Source organism: Giraffa tippelskirchi, chromosome 9, assembly GCF_054371585.1.
Source record: "Giraffa tippelskirchi isolate mGirTip1 chromosome 9, T2T-mGirTip1v1.2.pri, whole genome shotgun sequence".
NCBI classification, from domain to species: domain Eukaryota; kingdom Metazoa; phylum Chordata; class Mammalia; order Artiodactyla; family Giraffidae; genus Giraffa; species Giraffa tippelskirchi.
Window position 1 is genome coordinate 23,955,854 of NC_137283.1, and position 23,678 is coordinate 23,979,531.

General features: G+C 34.9%; 2 protein-coding genes across 15 annotated transcripts in view; one reads left to right on the forward strand and one right to left on the reverse strand.

The window, feature by feature from the left end:
* LOC145520800 (uncharacterized) overlaps positions 1 to 23,678 on the forward strand; it is a 319,869-nt gene that overhangs the window by 68,134 nt on the left and 228,057 nt on the right. For 10 of the 13 annotated variants that reach the window (XM_081528244.1, XM_081528245.1, XM_081528246.1 and 7 more), the window contains one exon: positions 8,873 to 8,953. The exons of 1 other annotated variant lie outside the window; for it this stretch is intronic. The gene's annotated coding sequence lies outside the window, so the exon portion shown is untranslated. Of the gene's footprint in view, positions 1 to 8,872; positions 8,954 to 15,305; positions 15,402 to 23,678 lie in introns of all 13 variants that reach the window. 2 more of the 13 variants (XM_081528234.1, XM_081528241.1) reach the window with 1 other exon arrangement.
* Positions 16,768 to 23,678, reverse strand: part of CNTN6 (contactin 6) — a 236,222-nt gene continuing 229,311 nt past the window's right edge. For both annotated transcript variants that reach the window (XM_081528229.1, XM_081528230.1), the window contains 3 exons: positions 18,839 to 18,951; positions 17,907 to 18,075; positions 16,768 to 17,045 (listed from right to left, as the gene is read on the reverse strand). In XM_081528229.1, the coding sequence (XP_081384355.1) occupies positions 16,945 to 17,045; positions 17,907 to 18,075; positions 18,839 to 18,951 (383 nt within the window). In that variant the 3' untranslated portion in view covers positions 16,768 to 16,944. The remainder of the gene's footprint in view (positions 17,046 to 17,906; positions 18,076 to 18,838; positions 18,952 to 23,678) is intronic.

The following is a 23,678-nucleotide window of genomic DNA, read 5'->3' on the forward strand; positions in this document are numbered from 1 at the left end:
ATTCTTTTGATTACATTGATCCCATCTAGATAATCCAAGATAATCTGCCCTGCTATAATATTCATAAATTAATCACATCTTTAAAGTCCCTTTTGCCGTGTATGGTACATTTCACAGGTTTCCAGGTCAGGACTCTGACATCCTTGGAGGAAGGAAGCATTATTCTCTCTAACATACAGTCTGTTCTAAGATAGCCTATTGCCTAAATGATGAAGCCCACATTTCAGGATTCATGTTTGAGATCTGAGTTAACAAGAGAAAATATCTGATATGCATTGTGAGAAGGAAGAGATTAAATGTAATGTATATTATATAAAAACCTTTTATGACAAAGTTTTAGGGAAAAAAATACCCATAAAGCTATTCTTAATATATGGTCAGAACCAAAGCAGTGTGGGTAATTAGAAAGTGTGTTCTTCTTATCATAATTCCGGAGAAAAGTTTATCTTGCTGGTTATAGAAGAAAAGAGACATTTTTCTTTACTTTTTTGAGAGAGTGCAAGTCAATTTCATCTCACGATGCCAAAAACAAGTCATAGTTGTGTGTGGCATTATATTTAGAATTCTGAAGGTCAGCAGAAAGGATTGTCTTGGTTATGATGGTAGAATTATGCATGTCACATATTGTCACCTTTGTTTCCACTAGGTTGATATGTTTTAAATGTAGGTAGATGTGAGTTAAAATAGGCATTACAAATGTAATTTAATGAAAGCTATCTAGATTCACATTGTTTCTCTTCCATAAAAAAATGATGATGCAATCTGGTAACTGTCTACTTGTTTTAAGGAATAAGTAGCACAACAAAAACTCTAAGTTATATTCTAGAAACAGAAAAACCTTTCAGGAAATATATAAGTAATAGTCATTAATTCATGACTAATTCCTTCTTTTGTAATTAAATAATATTTGTTTACTTTATTAGATACTTATTAAAATTTATTATCTGTTACTTATTTGTTTCTAAAGAAGTCCCATTTATTGTGAGCTTCCTGAGTGCCAGCACTGTGTTAGGTATTGTAGATGTAATGATTAGCCAAAAACAAGATTTCTGTCCTTGTGGAGCTTGTGGTTTATTGGAAAGTATAGGAATAATTCAAAGTGACGCAAATAAATTTAAGAAAAATTAAAAGCTCTAACTAGGATGAGTGTTAGCAAAGAGTTCCATTGTTCCAATGGAGAAATTTAAGAGTATGGGTTTAACGTAATCAGAGTTAAGAGAAACTAACTAGATGAAAGGAGCAAGAGTAGATAAGTAATGGCAAAAGGAAACTCCAGGAATTGATAGCGACATGTGCAAAGGTCCTGTGGTGAGATGAGTACAGCTCATGGATGAAGAGGAAAAGAAGTTCCATTGTGCTAGAACACTGAACCCAAGGCTAGAGTAGCAACATATGAGTTTAAAGAAGTTATTAGAAGTGAAAAAAAAATAATAATAATAAAAAAAAAGAAGAAGTTATTAGAAGTGGAGATAATTAGAAGGAAATAAGGAAGGGAAATATCTGACAAGAGTGGAAAAGCAGTATATAATGGAGAAGTGTTTATCTGATAAAAGGGACTTCACTAACAGAAAGCTGTATCCCTACAGTCCTTTAAATTCCTGTAAGTGGATCTCCTGTTTCTACTGTTCCTCTTTTTTACTGTGGTTCCTGTCCCACACCATGAGAAATACCATGTGTCATGTGGCAGTCCTGGATTCCCTATTTCTACCATGAAGTTGCAAATATGGAAGGAGGAAGATATGTTGACTCATCATGAAGTAAAAGGTTTTTGTGAGCTCTAGAAAGGACCATCTTTAGCAATATTTATATAGAAAAAAAAATTGAACATTATGTCTAAACAACCAAATGATAGATTTCCTAGAGCAATGCAATTTGTTCATAAATTGGTGAATATATGACCTTAAAAGTGCCGTTATTTCATCTTGTTTGGTAATGGCAAGAATTATCTCTCACTAAAAACTCACCTGCAAACTTCCTCAGTGGCTCAGCAGTAAAGAATCCCCCTGCCAATGCAGGAAGCACGAGTTTGGTCCCTGGGTTGAGAAGAACCGCTGGAAAAGGAAATGGCAACCCACTCCAGTATTCATGCCTGGAAAATTCTATGGACAGAGGAGCCTGGCAAGCTGAAGTCTAGGGGAGTCACAGAGAGTCTGACAGAACTGAGCACACAAACACAAACAAGAACTCACCAACTATTATTCTAAGGGTGGTGACTGCTAACATGTAGGTGGGTTAAAAAAAGTAAAGAGGGATCAATTTAAAAGAATAAATTAAACATAGATCTTGGTGATGAAGATGTCCAAATAATTTTACTTTTTGATATTAACCTGTCCTCTAGACAAAAGAGGCAACAGTGCTGGAATTTTTTTTTTCTTGAAATGTAAGTTTATAGAAAAGTCGTGCTTATTTAATTGTTATAAAGCTAGCCAAGTTGTCTTAAAATTCAAATTCTGGAAAATAATTCATGTAGAACATAACTGTCATGATATCTTTAAAATGCTTGTTTATCAGCTTGTCTGAGATGAACTAATAAAAGATTCATGTTGATAATAGACTTTTTTTCCTTCTTATTTCAAGGTGCTCTTCTTATAAATATTAGAAAAAATTTACAGGCAAACTATATTATTTAATATTATCATTACGTATTCCTGTATTTAGATTTCTTTTTGTTCTAAAATATGTATCTGGCAAAATACATTCAGACTGATTCTTAAAAAAAAAAAAAAAAATCAAGACTTTCTTTATTTCTTCCCTAACTCTTGTCTTCCTTGTGCTCAGCATACTAAGTGCTGGAGAATTCATAGTCCTCAAGTAGACTGATAGTTGTAAAATCAAGTGCCAAATGTTGAGATAGAGATGTATGCAAGAAGCTGTACATCCACTTCTCCAGATGTGCACACACAATCTGAGGAGGAAGAGGATGGATTATGCAGAGATGTATCCCAGGTGGCAGCGGCTGGCATTAGAGCTGCCTACTGAAGATGCTGTTCCACAGACAAAGAGAGCAAGGTATTCCATGCAGAGAATGGAGCATAAGCAAAAGTCTAAAACAACAAAAGAAAAATGTTACCAAACAGCGTTTTGTTACCCTAAACTTACTAATTCAGGGTTCAAAAACTCTTTGGAATTAAATCAAAGGAAAAAAAAATTAGAAGTCTATTGATTTCTCATTTTGGAATTTCTTTAAACCCAAAGAATCTTTTGGATTTCAACCAGTAATCAATATATTTTTTTAATTTTTTAATTGAAGTAATCAATCTTAATTGACAGAAGTATTCTGCAAATGCAGTTCTCTAGTTAATTTTGAATCATAGTTAATGTTTCTTCTGTGTATTTTAGGGGTAAAAAAATTAAGCTTAGTAAAGTCAAGATGGTAATCTAAACAAACCTGTTTAAATGGTTCACTCAAGATCTTTTGGGGTTTAGGGTTCTTGTTATAAAGCATCAATTATGTATCATTCATAATACTTGAGAACTACTAAATTATTTAAGAATTTTTGGACATAGCAGTGCATTATAAAGAAGAAAAATGTGAGACTTGGGGAGTGAAGTAGCCCACTTCAAAAGTAACCACAGAGGTCAAGGATTACTATGGCCTGTTAGTGAAAGTGCTGACCAAGATCTCTTTGACCCTAATTTCAGTGATGTGTTCTGTTGACATTTCCACCCAGATGTGTCATAAGTATCTCTAAATTACCAAGTCCTAAGTAGAAATCTTGATTTCTCCCTAACCTCTGTATTCTTAGGAATGCTCCTTCCCTAGTCTTCTCCATCTGATAAAATAAAAACAACAACAACAACAAAATCCAAATCAATTACCCAATTATAGCCTGCCAACTGGTAGTTCTTGACAAGTCCATCCCCAACTGCCAACTCAGTCTAAGCCACTAGTACCCATCACAGGGGCTACTGTTAGAACCTCTGGTTCTGCTCTTTACTCGTGACCATCCATTTATCACACAGTAGACAGAGTAATTTTCTTAAAGCGTTTTGTTTGTTGTTCAGTCACTCAATCATGTCCAACTCTTTGTGACCCCATGGACTGAGCACACCAGGCTTCCTTGTCCTCCATTACCTCCCAGAGTTTATCAACTTCATGTCCATTGAGTTGGTGATGCTATCTATCTCATCCTCTGCCATTCTCTTTTCCTTTTACCTTCAATCATTCCCATTATCAGGGTCTTTTCCAGTGAGTCAACTCTTCACAACAAATGGCTAAAATATTGGAGCTTTAGCTTTAGCATCAGTCCTTTCAGTGAATATTCAGGGTTGATTTCCTTTAGGATTGACTGGTTTGATCTCCTTGCAATCCAAGGGACTCTCAAGAGTCTTCTCCAACACCACAGTTCAAAAGCATCAATTCTTTGGTGCTCAGCCTTCTTTGTGGTCCACTTCTAACATCTGTACATGACTACTGGAGAAACCATAGCTTTGACTAGACAGACCTTTGTTGGCAAGGTGATGTCTCTGCTTTTTAATATGCTGCCTAGCTTTGTCATAGCTTTTCTTTCAAGGAGCTAACCTCTTTAAATTTCATGCTTGCAGTTACTATCCACAATGATTTTAGAGCCCAAGAAAATCAAATCTGTCACTGTTTGTACTTGTTTCCCTTTTATTTATTATGAAGTGATGGGACCAGATGCCATAATCTTAGTGGGGTTTTTTGTTTGTTTTTTTTTTAATGTTGAGTTTCAAGCCAGTTTCAGTTCAGTTCAGTTCATTTGCTCCATCATGACTGACTCTTTGTGACTCCATGGACTACAGCACGCCAGATTTCCCTGTCCATCACCAATTCCCAGAGCTTGCTCAAACTCATGTCCATCCAGTCGGTGATACCATCCAACCATCTCATCCTCTGCCATCCCCTTCTCCTCCTGCTTTCATTCTTTCCCAGCATCAGGGTCTTTTGCAGTAGTCAGTTCTTTGCATCAGGTGGCCAAAGTATTGGAGCTTCAGCTTCAGCATCAATCCTTCTAATGAATATTCAGGAATGATTTCCTTTAGGATTGACTGATTTGATCTCCTGGCAGTCCAAGGGACTCTCAAGAGTCTTCTCCAACACCACAGTTCAAAAGCATCAGTTTAAACTTACATACAATTTAAAACTTAAAGCAAAATTCTTCCTCATGACCTGAGAAGTCCAGGATAATGGGATTCCAGCTTATCTCTGCACATTCATGCCAATGTACACTTCTGGCTCCATCCTCAGTGACCTTCCTTGGGCCCACTGTAACACACTGAGCTCTACCCTGGTTAAAGCATTTGTAAATTTCTTTTTCTGGTTTCAGTGTAAATTGAACTTTTTCTAAGTTTTTGGACCTTGTGTCACTCTCTATCACAGCCCCTTCCTTATTTCCTCTTAGCATTCAACTTGTAAATATTATTATTATAATTATTATTATTTGGTGGTGTATGGTGGGTGGGTGGGAAATTGGTTGGTTTATACCTGCTGCCTACCTGTAGCACATTTATCCTCTTTACTATTTTTCTGCAGAGCAAAGCACAATGCATAGAACATGATAAACAGTAAGTGTTTCTTGAATGATTTGATGTATCATAAATATAGAACTAGTCAGTGACTAGCTGCAAGTTTTCTGACATCAATATGAACAGCAAGGAGTATTTTTTTAATTGATAACATAATTATAAAATTTTCTTTTCACTTCATATAAATGTTCATTTTTCTTACATTACATACATCGTTTACTTGAGAGTTAAAATAAAGAGTTCATTTAAATAAGAATAAGGCAATAAAAATATAAAAAATGATATTTATTACTAAGGTTTCAAAAACAGAGGAAAAATTAGAAATTAGCATAATTAAAATAACACAAACATAAATAAAACAGAAAGAGGCTGTTCTTATTTCTGGTACTACTTACACTTCATCTAAAACAATAAGTTCAAAGAGAGTCTTAGCCAATCAGTACCCTTTAAAATTATTTAATTTTTCAAAATTTATAGCTTTTTTTTATTTTGTGTATTCCTTAGAAAACACAATTCCTTGTATATTCCATTATGTATACGGAGAAGCTATTTCATTTTCATTTGACAGATATAGAAACTGAAGTTCAGAACAAATAAGAATCTTGCTTGAGTGTATCCAACTAGGGGTTGCTAGTTCAATGGTATTTCCGTGATAAAATCTTATTTCTAAGTACTTTTTTCTCACATATAACCCAAGTCAAACTCAAACGCCTAAAAAGTTGGACTAACCAGTTTGCAGCTGGGAGCTGGGAGGGGAACATGGTGAAGGAAAGAGCTTCTCAATGGGATGTGTGACTTACATATGCTTCTCAATGGGATGACCCTATTCAGCAGCTCACTAAGTTGGCACCATATAAGAAAGTGACATGACATCTTCTGACTTCTAAACACTGATAACTGTTTCAGTCTTTGAACAAACTGACACTCATGACATCTAATCTGTCTGTAGATGGCTAATCTGGCTTTGATCTTGGGCTGAAGGTTAGAAACCTCTTTAAAAATGCCAAACACATTTGTAAAAAACCAAGTATTCAGAGATTTTGGCAACAAAGTGGGTTGAAACTTACATTGTCACTGAAGCAGGACCTTAGAACCTATAATTTTTGTGTGTGTTATCTGCCAACTAAAAATACTTGCCCAGCTAGATATATAGAATTAATATTGCAGCATGACAAGATGAATACATTTCATTACAGTGTGTGGTTAAGTGTATGGACTTTAGTTAATTTGGCCTCAGGGAAATAGTTACAACTTAGACCTTGGAATGATGCATAAGGCTTCTTCACATATGGTGTTACTCCTGAGCTTGACTGTACACTTTTGATAGTCATGTTTAAATAGACAAACTTAAGGTTCTTTTGTCTATTAAAAATCTTCTAGTAGAAGGAGAAGAAGCTTTTGTGTAACTCCATGGTATTTTCTATGAAACTTGCCCTTTTATTTTTATTTTAGAATAATTGTAAAAAATTAAAATATTTTATATGCAGTAAGAGGAATAAACCTATCTAGGAAAAAACCTACCTAAGGAGACAAAAGAAGTGTATACAGAAAATTATAAGACACTGATGAAATAAATCAAAGACAACATAAACAGATGGAGAGATATAGTCCATGTTCCTGGGTAGAAAGAATCAAAACTGTGAAAATGACTATACTACCAAATGCAATCTACAGATTCAATGTGATACCTATCAAATTACCAGTGGGATTTTTCACAAAACTAGATCAAAAATCTCACAATTCATATGGAAACACAAAAGACCCCCAAATAGCCAAAGCAGCCTTGAGAAAGAAGAATAGAGCTGGAGGAATCAACCTTCCTGACTTCAGATTATATAACAAAGCTACAGTCATCAGGACAGCATGATACTGGCACAAAAACAGAAATATAGACCAAAGGAACATGATAGAAAGCCCAGAAATAAACGCATGGATAAGGGTACCTTATTTTGACAAAGGAGGCAAGAATATACAGTGGGGCAAAGACAGCTTCTCAATAAATGGTGCTGGGAAAACTGGACAGCTATATGTAAAAGAATGATATTAGGACACTTTCTAACACCATACATAGAGATAAACTCAAAATGGATTAAAGACCTAAATGTAAGGCCAGAACTATAAAAAACTCTTAGAGAAAAACATAAGCAGAACACTCGATGACAAATTAAAGCAAGATTTTCTATGACCCACTTCCTAGAGTAATGGAAATAAAAACAAAAGTAAACAAGTGGGACTTGATTAAACTTAAAAAGCTTTTGCACAGCAAATGAAACTATAAGCAATGTGAAAAGATAACCCTCAGAATGGAAGAAAATAATAGCAAATGAAACAACTGACAAAAGATTAATTTCTGAAATATACAACTGCTCGTACAATGTAATACAGAAAAACAAACAACCAAATCAAAAAGTGGGGAAAAGACCTAAACAGACATTTCTTACAAAGAAGACATACAGATGGCTAACAAACACATGAAAAGATGCTCAACATCGCTCATTATTAGAGAAATGCAAATCAAAACTACAATGAGATATCACCTCACACCAGTCAGAATGGCCCTCATCAAAAAGTCTACGAACAATAAATGCTGGAGAGGGTGTGGAGAAAAGGGAATGTTCTTGCACTGTTGGTGAGAATGTAAATTTATATAGCTACTATAGAAGATGGTATGAAGATTCCTTAAAAAAACTAAGAATAAAACCAACATATGACCCAGCAATCGCACTCCTAGGCATATACCCTGAGGAAACCAAAATTGAAAAGGACACATGTACCCCAGTGTTCATTGTAGCACTATTTACAATAGCTAGAACATGGAAGCAAACTATATGTCCCATGACAGATGAAGGGATAAAGAAGTTGTGGTACATATACACAATGGAATATTACTTAGCCATAAAAAGGGACACATATGAATCAGTTCTAATGAGGTGGATGAACCTAGAGCGTATTATACAGAGTGAAGTGAGTCAGAAAGAGAAAGATAAATGTTGTATATTAATGCATATATACGAAATCTAGAAAGATGGTACCGAAAAATTTATTTGCAGGACAGCAATGGAGAAACAGACATAGACTTATGAACACAAGGAGAGAGGAGGATAGGGTGAGTGTATGGAGAGAGTAACATGGAAGCTTACACTACCATATGTAAAATAGATAACCATCAGGAATTTGCTGTATGTCTCAGGGAACTCAAACAGGGTCTCTATATCAACCTAAAGGGGTGGGATGGGGAGGGAATGGGAGGGAGGTTCAAGAGGTAGGGGACATATATATATACTTCTGGTTGATTCATGTTCACAGAAAACAACAAAATTCTGTAAAGCAATTATCTTTCAAATAAAAAATAAATTTTTAAAAAATTAAAATATTTTTTTTACAGTCAGAGCTACATCAGTTACACATCTTGCCAGATCATACTAATTGTAAGACAGAGGGCTTACTGAAAGAAGACATTCTTAAGGTAAACGTTTCCACTTTTTTAGAAGTGGTGATCTGAGTCTATTGAGCAATCTATGTTTGATTTATACACAATTTATACACAGAAATGTATGCTTCCTTTTGATTGTTTTTTCATTCAGAATTTTTTTTTTTTTTAAGTAACTACTGGAGTTTGGACATTTCCCTTGGCATGCTGGTTGTAGAAGGAATAAAAAGATAACATCCAACACTACTGGGACTCATTTTCTAGGACAGAGAAATAAGAAATAATATAATTTGGTATAATATAATGTATATAATATATACTTACCATATAGTATAGTTGGCCTTCCGTATCTGTAGGTTCCACATCCATGGGTATGTGTGCCATATGTGTTCATTTGCTCAGTCATGTCCAATTCTTTGCAACACCACAGACTGTAGCCCAGCAGGCTCCTCTGTCCATGGAATTTTCCAGGCAAGAATACTGAAGTGGGTTGCCATTTCCTTCTCCAGGGGATCTTCCTGACCAGGGATTGAACCCACGTCTCTTGTGTCTCCTGCATTGGCAGGTGGATTCTTTACCACTGCATGACCTGAGAAGCCCACATCCATGGATATGGAGGGCCAGTTCTAAAGAACTTGAGTGTTTGTGGGTTTTGACATCCGAAGGGCATCCTAGAACCAAACAATCCTTCGTTAATACTGAGAGATGACTCTACTATAATGTAACATAAAACATCACCTAATAACATCACCCAACATAACACGATGTAATGTAATAAAAACCAGTATAAGTTTTCTGAGAAGGATATCAATTTCAGATACACAAATCCAGTATCTCAATTATCAACAGATATGAAGTAATATTAATTTCTCACCTGTCTATTGACAATGGCTTGTAGGTTCTTCAGATTGTCTGAACTAGTTACAACTCATACTTCTGCACACATCTAGCTTGAAATGATAAATGAGTCCAAACATTTCTGAAAATAGCTTGAGACGTCCATTTATTTAAGAGATTTTTTAAAGAAACTTCTAAGGGCTGTACTCCCTTAAAATTTAAAAGGATAAAAATAGCTTGGTATGAGTTTGCAAGTCTAAAGATAGTAATTTAGGATGACAGCACTTTCACTTTTAAATAGATAAGGAAAATGATCTAACTTAGAAAGCCAGTAATATATTCAATTATTCTTTTCTGTCAATAAAAATAGGCTGGAATTTATCTGCTCAGAGTTGGTTTAGGAGATTTTATAACTACTGCACTTAAAGGTAGTAAAAATTGGCCACACCCATTATTGTTACTATCAGAAGCCCTGGAGAATAAACTTGAAGTTTATTATGAGTAAATATCAGGAACAAATTCTCTTGTTATGACATTTACTTCACAAGCTGGTAACTCAGTCATAAATAGATGTAGATTACCTCCTGTTTGAAATAAAATTACCTTGTCCATGCAGGCTATTGGGCTTCCCTTATCGCTCAGTTGGTAAATAATCCGACTGCAATGCAGGAGACCCTGGTTCGATCCCTGGGTCGGGAAGATTGGCTGGAGAAGGGAAAGGCTACCCACTCTAGTATTCGGGCCTGGAGAATTCACAAAGAGTTGGCCATGACTGAGCGATTTTCACTTTCACTTTTCATGTAGGCTATTATGAATGCACCTAAAATTTAAGTATTACCCATCATATTTCTGAATTGCTCTTTTCCCCCAAGCATGGATCTGGACTCAGTTACTAATGCATGCTTTTTCAAAGTGTCATTGCAAAAAGTCATTATATTTCTTGGAAAAAATATCTTAAACAAATAATTAGAACTTATAAAGTGCTGTTATTTTCAAAGTCATTTATGAACATTAATTAATCAGTGTCCAGGACAGATATCTACCAAATACAGCATTTAGTTACAGGAATAACATGACAAACTTGCAAAGATTTCAGCTTAGCATACTGCCTAGTCTTTGACAGGGATGGGGAGCAAAACACTTTATTACATCAAGACTTATTTTCTCTCTCATTGAGCTGCAACTTACTACTTTTATTTAAAGTCATCACATTTACTTCTCTTCTGAATTTACCTTGGACAAGATATGTATCTCCAAAGATATGCCTTACCAGACTAAAAACTATGTTTTGAAAAATAGGAGAGCAATCTGACATTTCTGATATGTTCTCAAAAACTACTATATTCCAAAAATTTTACTTTATTAAATTTCTTTCAAGAATACGTTATTTACCCACAAAAATCTGGAGCTCAGTTTAGCATATTATTTTAGTCAGACTTATACAAGAAAAATATTTATTTTCCTTAGGAAACTAAGAAAAAACAAATCTTCCTGACAGTTGGCTGTTTAATTCAGTCCAGAAAGCAAACTACATGTTTCAGGCATCATTCATTCTCTCTGTTGAGGACTATACCAAGAACTATGAAATTCAAAACTATTAAAAATAATGAGGGAAACAACTTTGCCTTTTTGTAAAAATTATGTTACTGTGTCAAGACATTAGAGAAATAACTACTATGTATAATTTCATAAAGAAAATGAATTTTAGTATGGAAAATTAGAAACATATAGTCAACAAGTGTTAAGACAACAAAACAATACAGGATTTTGATATTTTTGTTGTTACTTATTTCAATAACTTGTTTTAAAAGGTGGACCAGATTTCCTAGACCTGTATTGCATTTATATATATAAACAATAGTTCCATAGAACTCAGAACATTGATGTTCAAGGGATACAGATAGAGATCTTGGCACACAATCTTTGGTCAATGGACCAAGTTAAACCTAATTTGATGGTAGTGAGATAAAACAAACATAAATATTTTAAAAAGATGTAATGAACACCCATGATTTAAAGATTTTTATTTTCTCAGAACATGTCTTAAATAATAATAATAATGAATTTGATCATATAAAGTAACCTACTCCTGTGCCCAATAAGATATTTTTAAATCAAACACATAAAGCAAACTAGTATTCATACTCAACTTCATTTCATAAGAGTGAATATTTCATCACAAAATGCCAAAAGCATAATAATCTCCCAAATATTCCATACATTCAGTTCAGTTCAGTTCAGTCGCTCAGTCTTGTCCTACTCTTTGCAACCCCATGGACCTCAGCACGCCAGGCTTCCCTGTCCATTACCAACTCTCAGAGCTTACTCAAACTCATTTCCTTTGAGTTGGTGATGCCATCAAACCATCTCATCCTCTGCTGTCCCCTTCTCTTCCCACCTTCAATCTTTCCCAGCATCAGAGTCATTTCCAGTGAGTCAGTTCTTCACATCAGGTGGCCAAAGTATTGGAGTTTCAGCTTCAGCATCAGTCCTTCCAATGACTATTCAGGACTGATTTCCTTTAGGATGAACTGGTTGGATCTCCTCGCAGTCCAAGGGACTCTCAACAGTCTTCTCCAACATCACAGTTCAAAAGCATCAATTCTTCAGCACTCAACTTTCTTTATAGTACAACTCTTACATTGATACATGATTACTAGAAAAACCATAGTTTTGACTAGATGGACCTTTGTTGGCAAAGTAATGTCTCTTCTTTTTAATATGCTGCTAGATTGGTCATAGCTTTTCTTCCAAGGAACAAGCATCTTTTAATTTCATGGCTGCAGTCACCATCGGTAATGATATTGGAGCCTCAAAAAATAAAGTCTCTCACTGTTTCCATTGTTTCTCCATCTATTTGCCATTAAAATCTCACTACACTGTCTGAATATTTCTTTTTTCACTGAACAGTGAAAACTATATCATAGTCTTGCACTTGGAAACCAGTGAAATATTCGAAAATTCTTAAAGCGAGCATAAAGTTGAGCCAGAACTTCTCTCTTTTTTTAATTTTTTTTAAAGCTTATTGTCCTTTAGTTAAAAAATTGAAGTATATTTGATTTACAATGTACTGTTAATTTCTGCTGTAAAGTGATTCAGTTATACATATACTGATATATACATTCTTTCTTGAAATACTCTTTCTATCCTCATTTATCATAGGGTATTGACCATAGTGTTCTGTGCTTCTCAGTAGGACATTGTTGTTTATCCATTCTATATATAAAGGCTTACTTCTAGTAACCCCAAACTTTCATTCCATCTCTCCACCAGCCCCCTCTCCCTTGGCAACCACCATTCTGTTCTCTATGTCCATGATTCTTTTTCTGTTTCATAGACAAGATTCACTTGTGTCATATTTTAGATTCAACATAAGTTGTTGTTCAGTCACTAACTTGTGTCCCACTCTTTGTGACTCCACGGACTGCAGCACACCAGGCCCTCTATCCTCCATGTCTTATGAAATTTGTTCAAATTCATATCCATTGAGTTGATGATGATACCAAATGATATTTTTTCTTTCTCTTTCTCTCTTAACTTCACTTAGTATGATAACCTCTAGTTGCATCCAGGTTGCTGCAAATTGCATTATTTCATTATTGTTTATAGTTGTAATATTCCGTTGTGCCACAGCTTATTTATCCATTCACCTGTCAATGGACATTTGGGTTGTTTGCATGTCTTGACATTGTAAATAGTGCTGCTATGAACATAGGGGTACATGTATCTTTTTGTGTTAAAGTTTTCTTAGGTTATATGCCCAGGAGTAAGATTGCTGGATAATATAGTAATTCTATTTTTAGTTTTCTGAGGCACCTCCATGCTGTTCCCCATAGTGGCTGTATCAATATACATTCCCACCAGAAGTGTAAGATTCCTTTTTTTCCACATCTTCTCCAGCACTTGTTTTTGCAGACTTTTTAATGATGGTCATTCTGATCAGTGTGAGGTGGTACCTTATTGTAGTTTTGGTTTGCATTTCCCTAATAAAAAGTGATGTTGAGCATCTTTTCATGTTCCTATTGGCCATCTGTATTTCTTCTTTGGAGAAATGTCTAGGTTTTATGCCCATTTTTCCATTGGGTTATTTGTTGTTCATGAGTTGTATGAGTTGTTTGTATATTCTGGAAATTAAGTCCTTGTCAGTCATGCAGTTTGCAATTTTTTTTTTTTCCCTATTCTCTAGGTTGTCTTTTCATTTTGTTTATGGTTTCCTTTGCTGTTCAAAAGCTTGTAAGTTTGCCTAGGTCAAGATGGACCAGAACTTCTAAGGGTTCTTTGCTCTCTGGAAAAATATTCAGTTTACCCATTATTTTTGAAAAGTCCAATTAAGAAAGCTCAACACAATTTTTTAGGCTAATGAAAATATGGGGTAGGGGAAGCATGAAAAGCTTTGCAGCATGTTGTGTGGATTATGGTTGTTAAAACCTGTTTTGTACTAAAAATGAGCTACCACTCTGCAGCTTGATATAGAATTATAGGGTTTTAAAGGAACTTGGATATCATGCAATCCCAATATCTCATTTTACAGATGAATAAACTGAGGATGGTATCTCCATAAATTCATTTCAAAAGTTTTGGGGATTAGAACGGAATTATTTAAAATAATTTAAAAGGGTACTATGATGGTTAATTTTATGTGTCAATATGACTGGGCCAGAAGGTGCCCAAATAATCTTTGTGTATTTGTGAGGGTGTTTCTGCATTTGAATCTGTAGATTGAGTGAAGCAGGTAACCTTTTTCAATTTGGAAAAGTCTCATCCAATTCATTAAAAGTAGAAAAGAAATAGGAAAAAGTAGGAAAGTATGGAAATAACTTACCATGTTCATAACAGTGTATAGCAAAAAGTAGGAAAGTTGAAGTATAAAAATGACTTACCATGTTCACAACAGTGTATAACAGTACACACAGTCAGTAAAGGGATTCATTGGAAATCCTTCCTAAATGTCAAAGGAGCATGTATATCACAAAGAATATTTTCCTTGAATGGACTGATGGAACCACAACTGGTTTCTTTCTTTAGCACCATTTTGTGTTGAGTAGGCGAATTACTCATTTTTCTTGAAGCTGCTTTAGATTTTGACATACATACAGATTGAATCTGTTTTCATAGTCTGTTGAACACTTAAATTAGTAACTTATTTTGCTGGGGGTTTAGTTCATAGCAGCAGATGACAGCAACTGTTTGTTAACAATTTACAGTGTTGCATCCAACATACTCAACACTGGTGTACATTATGTCCTTTAACACTCATAATAGTGATATGGGAATGTTCAAAGATGTATCCAATGCCACACTAAGAGTAGAGATTCAAATCAATCTAGTCAAAACTTGCACTGTTTAATATTAATGCCAAATTATATTCTGAAAAATTTAGTATGGCTGGATGAAAATACAAGTGATATATTACGTATTGAATAATACAAACATTTAACACTCCCATGATTATGAATTAAAATCCACCTGCAAATGTATGTGTTGTTGATAAGAACTGACTTAGCTTTTGGATTCATACTCAAATGACCATGCATCTGGTTCTCTTAATCAGCAAAAATGAAGATCTCATAGTATATCTCATGCTCATTATGACTATATCTCGGTCTCTACTATGGGAACCAGGACACAAATCTTGTCTCTAACTAAGGTGAGAAAACCATTAAGACCATGTGCCATCACTGGTATGTGATCAATACAAATGTGTGTTGTTCAGGCAGCTGTGACTGTGCCAAATGATATTTTCAGTTGCTTGTTTATTTTGTTCCATCAAAGCACAGTCAGATCTTAAGGTGCAGGGATAATAAGGCTCATTGATTTTACTGCATGCTTGACATACTCCAGCAAGGAGCAAGTTCTGAACTGTGGAAAGGCATTGCCCATCTGCTGTTGATTGGGTATTTTAAGCAGTTCTAAAATATTTTGGAAAAGAAAATGACAAAATCCAACTTTGGGGATTGTGTGATTTGAGAGTTATAAGGAGAGTTTATATATTTTCAATGTAATTGAGATGTTATACCATGTTAAGAAGGCAAAAAATAGTGTGTCCATTCCTCAGCTCCCCGGGACACCAAACCTAATTGACTGATAGCTGGAGCAGGCTGACAGCAAGACAAACCCTCAAGGCTGTTTGTGAAGGAAATAGATGACTGCTTAGAAAGGCAGAGATGTTCTCATCAACCTTTCCTCCTCCTATACTGCTGTCTCCAGACTGTACGATCCCAGGAAATGAGACCACTGTCTTTAACAAATACATCCTAGAGAAGAGTCAACCCACAGGAATCTTTCTAAAGCTTGGACAGTATAAAATTATATTTATAGTTGCAGAGAACATTGGCAAAAAAAAAAAAAAAAATTGACCAAAATGTCAAAAACTTTTAAGTAATTCTGTTTCTGGATTTATTTATCATATAAAAATAAGGCCACACACATTGCTAACAATTTGTAATAATTACCTGAGAACTGTTCATGTACCCTCTTCCTTGGGATAATTCAGAATTGATTTTAAAATTAAACTTTGCTATGAGAAATTGCTTACTGGAGCCAGTAGATTATTTTTGTTGGCTACTTTTTCTCTACTTTTATTTTTCTTTGCCAGAAAACACTTTTTCTGCCATTTTTATTACCGAACCTGATACAAAAGTGAGTTGAGAATAACATCAAGTATATAGTTATGCTACTGGGTGCAAATATTTCTGTCCCAAGTTGATTCAGAGATAAAAGCACATCATGCTTTACAATAGTTGACATTTTAAAAGAATCCCTAGTATAAACAAACAATTATATTTTATTTCCAAAACTAGGGTCAGATTTTAAGTTACTGAACTAAATTGCTTGGAGCATATAAAATATGGACATCTTAGTTATGGAAAATGCAATTTCTTTCATATTGACCATCACCATCAAGAGATTTATATACTCTCCATACAAGTCACTTAAAAGCTACAGCAGTGACAACTCCATGCATTAATTTGGCACCTTCTGAATATGTGTAATCGTGTGAACACTAAAATTCCAAAGTGTTTAAAATTCTTTATTTAATGTACCATAGATATTTACAAGATTTTAATAATATACATTTTTTTCTTTCCAAACAAGTCTGCTTTTGAATGTTATCTTGTCACGTGGGCTGGAGAACTTTTTTACAGAATAATTTGCTTTTTAAAAAACTGAAAGATTTATGGTTTTATTCATCATATAAGTGGCTGAATAGCAAAACAACAAAAAAGTGTGATGACAACTGACAGGAAATGGACGCTAGGTTCTAAGACTGAAATGCCTCTGGAACTCAAACCTGCAAAATATAAAAATGAAACAAAATATATTGAGGAAAAGTAAAGTCATGTGTTAGATTAATTCTTCATGAACCAAACACATACTATTATTTCTCTTTTAATACCACATTTATTATACTTGTTTCACTTACATTGTGTTTAATTTTAGGAAGTGTTTTTAACCCTTTGATTTAGGATATTTGTTTTAAATATAAAAATTAAAAAGAAAAATGCCTAAAATTGGCCAAGTCTGACTAAAGGGCAGAATAAGATTGGCCAACATGTAGTGGCTGATGAGTTATACTCAGTCACAGCTTCAGATAGGTAAGTGAGTAATTTTTCTAAAGCAGAAATAATAAATTATTATTATATACTAAATCTGGCTGATTGGTGTTACCTGCTTAAGACATCATGTTGGGAGGATTTGAAAGCACTAACTCAGCTCAGTATGAATTTCATAATCGGTTAGTGATGTCTGCCATGAAAATGGCAATGGAGATGTACCTACACGTACTTCACACTTGCTCTCCCTGCTCTGAGAAGCTTGCAGGTACCCATGGAAAAACTTTCCAGTTTTTGTGCCAACAGGATAAAGCATATACATACCAGTGACGGTTGTGAAGGTTTTTCTTTTTTTTCTTTTTTTGAGTTTCAAATGAGGAAACATAAAACTGCTTCTCATATATAAGCATGTTATAAATTTGAGGGATTAAAGAAAATTGACTCATCACCTCTTGCTCACAATTGAAATATGGAAAAAATAGACCTTTTTATTTTCAGCAAATATTTAAACAAAAATTGGAAAGATTCATAGAGCCCAGATTTCATGCTGGCAGCTGTCTTTATTCAAAATCCACAACAGCAGTGGTGATTCAACTTACTTGACATTTTTGGAATCCTAATTTCCTCACTGCTGCTTCCATCCCCACCATCACTAACTGTTCTTATTTCAATCAAGTAGTCCTCTTCAAAGGGAACCAGAAGCTCAGCAGATGTGTTGTTTGTTTCCAAAATATGAGTTTTACTCTGTCTGTTTTGCCGGTACAGAATCTGAATAAAATGGTGAATCGTGTTAAATGGACATGTAGCTTCTTGAAGGTGCAGAAACTCTTACAGAACACTAGCACTGTGAGCCTTACACATGCTGCAGTCCTTGGATGGAAATATCTGGTCTACACTTTTTCTTTAAATTTGGTTGTTAAGAAAAAATATTTCCTTTTTGGCCAATGCTTCTAAAATGAATATAGATTTATCTCTATTAATTAAATAGCTTGAGGCCATTATCTCTGTAGCTTGCTGTGGAAAGTTACTGATTAGTTTGAACCCATTTCAAGTGTATGGATACTATATGCATTTGTCAGCAGATGATGTTCTTTACCACTGATGGAAATGGTTTGTCTTGATATTTGATGATTGGATTGGATTTCTTTGTTGGATTTCTTTTATATTTATATTACTGATAGATGATATCCTTCTGTAGCCTAGGTTCTAGAAATTCTATTTGAATATACTTTTTGATCTCATTCTCATCTCACATTTTTAATATCTAAATCCACAATCATATTTTTTGAATACGGGTGAGTCACTTGAAGAAAAAAATGTTGCATACTGTAAAGATTTATTTGTTAATGCTTCATGACACATTACTGACATCACAGTATAAAATTTACCATGAAGAACTTAAAAGCAATAATGCTAAATATTTTCAAAGCATTAGAACAAAGATTCCTAAATTTGTTTCTTATTTGGTTCTAACATTTATCATTATTTAGGAAGCTAAGTGATCTGTTTAAAGGAAAAACAGAATACTCACCTTGTAGCCTAACACTTCAGACTCATTTTCCATAGTTTTTACATGCTCCCAGTTTAGGCATAGTTTAGAGTTTGTCAACTTCCAGGCAATGTTAGCTGGTGGTTGGCTTGGAGCTTTAAAAAGATAATCAAAGATCCAAATGAATATTAATTAGCTCATGGTTACTGTATGACCCGTCAACACGAAAAGGAAAATAAGTCCTGGATAATTAGCATAAAAGGAGGTAAAATGTTTTCAGTGTCATTTCAAATATCATATTAATTCTAATCAGAGGAAGTAAATTCATTCAAATTCCAGTCATTTGGAAATGTTTTTGTGACAAACATGAATTAATAATGGTATGCTGCATTTCCAATATTAATTTAGTAATCACTTCTGTTGAATTTGTTTACTTTACTGTATGTAAATAGATGGAGGGCTCCTTTATCTAGTGTTTAATTTACCCATCAATCAATGAGCCTCTCAGACAAACTCAGGCTGCAAACTTTTTACATATATCAATACAGAGGTGTACATTCCTAGTAGTCCTTTAGTTTTTAATCTTGTATTAATTAGGACTCATTGACTATAAATAACACAACCAACTCAAGTTGTTTTAAACAAACTATTAGCAATAGATTGTGAAGGATATAGGGGACTCTCCTGGAATTCATGGCAGAATGCAACAGAACCTCAGAGGAACAAAAATATCTGAAAGCCAAAAAGTTCCTCTCTCTACCTCTCACAGTAGTGTTTGCTGCATGCTCATCTTGCCATGAACCACCTCTTTGTTCTGTCGGTATATGCAGCAGAAATCAAGACTGCCCACCTCATCTGAGATTTGAAACCTCCTTTGTTGCGAGACAGTTCAAGCTAGAATCTCCAGGTAAAAGCTAATGATTGGCTTAATTTGGCCATATTCTGTTTTACCCTAATCCATTGTGGCTAGAGAGTGAGAAAGGCATATGACTCTCAGCACAGATAGAGGTAGTAGGAACCATGAAGAGGGAAAGCGATTACAAACTGGGTGATCATCCCAAAAGGTGTCTACCCTGAATCCAAACTGTGGTTTTAGTTCCCTGAGGGTAATGTTTTCTGGGAGAAGGAAGGTATAAAGTTCAAGAAGACATATTTAGAATTAGCCTTCTAAAGTAATGGATCTCATCCAACTGGAATATTTTACATACAAGAAAACTAGAGTCCAGGTTGAAAGTCTGCTTCTTCAAAGCCATATAGATAATGAATGCTTGAGCCCAGTTAGATCCTGGTTTCTTGACTTTTAATCTAGTTTTTTTTTCTTCTGCATGACAACATACTGCTTCTCAAAGATTTGAGTCCACGTGATTATTTTTGAGATTTAAGAAACTGAAGAGATTAAAAATAATTCAGCTGGATATCAGAGGCAAAGATAAAACTACCCAGAAAGATGTTTTTGGCATCGTATTTGAATTTGTGAGGCTGAATGAGCATAATATTTAACTCATTATAACATTGATGGAAATGATTTCTTTTGGAGTTTTAACTCAACTGCTATTTAGTGTCTTATGTGCCGCTGGAAGAATTACAGGGTGTCACCCAACATTGCCTTATGATATATCCACTTGCCTTCTCTAAGCCCATGGGATGTCATACACCTAGTCACTTATACCTCAACTGGCTCATAGTAGAGAGAGAAACTTTCACCCATGCTCCCATGGGGCTTAGTTCATATATTTTATTATGAATTAATCCCACTGAATTATAGTTATTCATGCTTTGTGTTTCTTTAAATTCACTGAGAATGCATTACCAGCCTCTAGCATAGTGCTTGGCATGTAGGCAGGGACATATATATCATATATGTTGAATCAGTGACTGTAATAGATGGCTATAGAAAAATCACTCAGGGTCCAATGTGATTTTCTCAGGTCATGTAGATTATGCACTGGACTGGGAGCAGATGCATAGGTGACACAATGTGCAAAGCTATTCATTATGCTATCCTACAAATGAGGCTAATTGACATGGTCAAACCTACAGAAATCCATATGAATTTATAAAATGAACATGCCAGGTGAATAAACCATGTCCTAGTACATTTCCTGGCAATATAAACCAAATAATAATTAAAAGCCTGAGAGTTTTGCATGTAGTAAGAATTCAGTGAAGAGGAACTAAAGAGCCTCTTGAGAAGGTGAAAGAGGAGAGTGAAAAAGTTGGCTTAAAGCTCAACATTCAGAAAATAAAGATCATGGCATCCAGTCCCATCACTTCATGGCAAATAGATGGGGAAACAGTGAAAACAGTGGCAGACTTTATTTTGGGGGGCTCCAAAATCACTGCAGATGGTGACTGCAGTCATGAAATTAAAAGACGCTTACTCCTTGGAAGGAAAGTTATGACCAACCTAGACAGCATATTAAAAAGCAGAGACATGACTTCGCCAACAAAGGTCTGTCTAGTCAAGGCTATGGTTTTTCCAGTAGTCATGTATGGATGTGAGACCTGGACATAAAGAAAGCTGAGTGCTGAAGAATTAATGCTTTTGAACTGTGTTGTTAGAGAAGACTCTTGAGAGTCCCTTGTACTGCAAGGAGATCCAACCAGTCCATCCTAAAGGAAATCAGCCCTGAATGTTCATTGGAAGGACTGATGTTGAAGCTGAAACTCCAATACTTTGGCCACCTGATGGGAAGAGCTGACTCATTTGAAAAGACCTTGATGCTGGGAAAGATTGAGGGTGGGAGGAGAAGGGGACAACAGAGGATGTGATGTTTGGATGGCATCACCAACTCAATGGACATGAGTTTGAGTAAGCTCTGGGAGTTGGCAATGGACAGGAAAACCTGGCATGCTGCAGTTCTTAGGGCTGCAAAGAGTCGGACACGACTGAGTGACTGAACTGAACTGACTGAATTGAAGAATTCAGTGAATGTCAGTACGTTTATTTCTGAAGAACTGATGACAATGATTATAGTTTTTAACTGTTTTCCCTCAACTTAATTCAAAGTGCCCTTTCTAGTCTTTCTCATTTATGAAATAGATAATGTAAAAGTTCTCACAAGATACCACAATTTTAATATCTAGTATACTTTTTCGCACATTTCTTTTATCTCTGGTCTTTAAAACAAAGTACTAACGTTATCAACTTCATGTAATCAATACAGCAAAAATAAAAATTCCCGTCTTTGATATCACTGGCAGTAATAGATTCTGAAGGTATTATCTATTGCTGTGCCTTTTCTATTTGTTTGCATTTTTAGATAAAAAATACTCCTTTTATACTATGAATCCATTGATGATACTTCAGATTGAGAGAAAGAAGAAATGACTTCTGTTAAGTATACGGTAGTGATTGTGTCTCTGAGATTGGGATATTTGCATTTGTTTCCTCATCTACCATAACATAAGTAAGGCATTCCATGGACATAAAATGAGAAACATTATATCAGGAATGAATTCATGGAATGAATGGCTAATTGTGTGGGTTATTGGGAACGCTTTACCCTTCATGCTATCTGGAAGGTGTAAAGAATTGGACTTTGAAGCCAGAGAAACCTGAATCTTTATACAATCTCTTCCGAGAGGCCTGGTTTTCCAATTTTGGAATGAGACTAACATATTCTAATTTATAAGAGTTTTAGCTTCCATGAAATAAAATGAGAAATGTTCCTCCCTTGGTTAGTGGTACATAGTAAATTGCTCAGTAATTGTTAACTCTCTTTCCTATGAGTATCCATTCTTCACTGTGGTCTTATGACATAGTCAGTTTTTCAGTGGTGTTCAATGTGGATTGTTCCTAATAACACAGTTCCAAAGTTTGCAAATGATTCATTTCTTAAATATAATTAGGGGTATATTCGAGATTTTACCTTCATAATTTTGTTCTTCCTTCAGTTTTTTATGTACTTTTTGAAAGGGAGAAAAAATGGTGAAGTCTCAGCTAATTATCTGGAAAGTTCTCATAGTCCAGAGCTTTTCTTATTTTGTCCATGGGTGTGACTTCAATGTCTATGCCTTTTGTCTAGTATTGAGTTGGGAAAAAAGTTTGTTATTTCTAAAAGGTGCTTCAGAAGGCCTTTAACAATTTTGGTTTCATGAGTTTGTTGTATTTACCTATGCTGGATTGTAGATATCTATGACAAAATTGAAATTTCTATCACCTTGAAAAACCAAAATACTGTCACATGGATAATATAAAACACATGCCATGTATGTTTATACCTAGTTGGTCAATGGTAAACTCAACAGCAAGCATTTTTCCAGTCTTTTGAAAGAATTTTGCAGGCAATTTCCAAAGACTAAATTATTTTCTATTAATCAAATGACAGAACAACATTAAACTAGCCCTCTGCAGCTCTAATGGCTTCCCTGTGATCAATTTTTCGTAGATGGCATTTATATTCAACTGTAGTTCACACTGTGAACTCAATTCAAAAACAACTTCTTATGTTACACTTCTAAGTAACAGCATGGGGTTGACATTTGGGAGAGAGAGAAAGAACATAAGTGCAAGATGAAATAAAAGCTTAATGCTTCCTTTATGTCTAAATATGGATTGATTGCATTATTTACAACAAGAAAAATTCAGTACAGAGTGCTAGTCAGTCAACGTCAGGGGCCAAATTGAAGCAAAATTTGCAAACACTTTCTGTTACTGGGTCTGAATATTTCTGTCTATATAAGCCGTGCTTTTCCTCTCCCCTTTCCTCTTGGAATTGATGTAAATATTTTTCTCCCTTTAGTTGTAAATCTAAATTTCATTTAAGCGATGTCTGTGTGAATCACAATATACTTGCAGTGGTCCTCAGTTGTCTTTTGGAAAGACATCATTTTCAGTAAGCTACAATACTTAATATCAAACCACTGATGTTTATTTTTT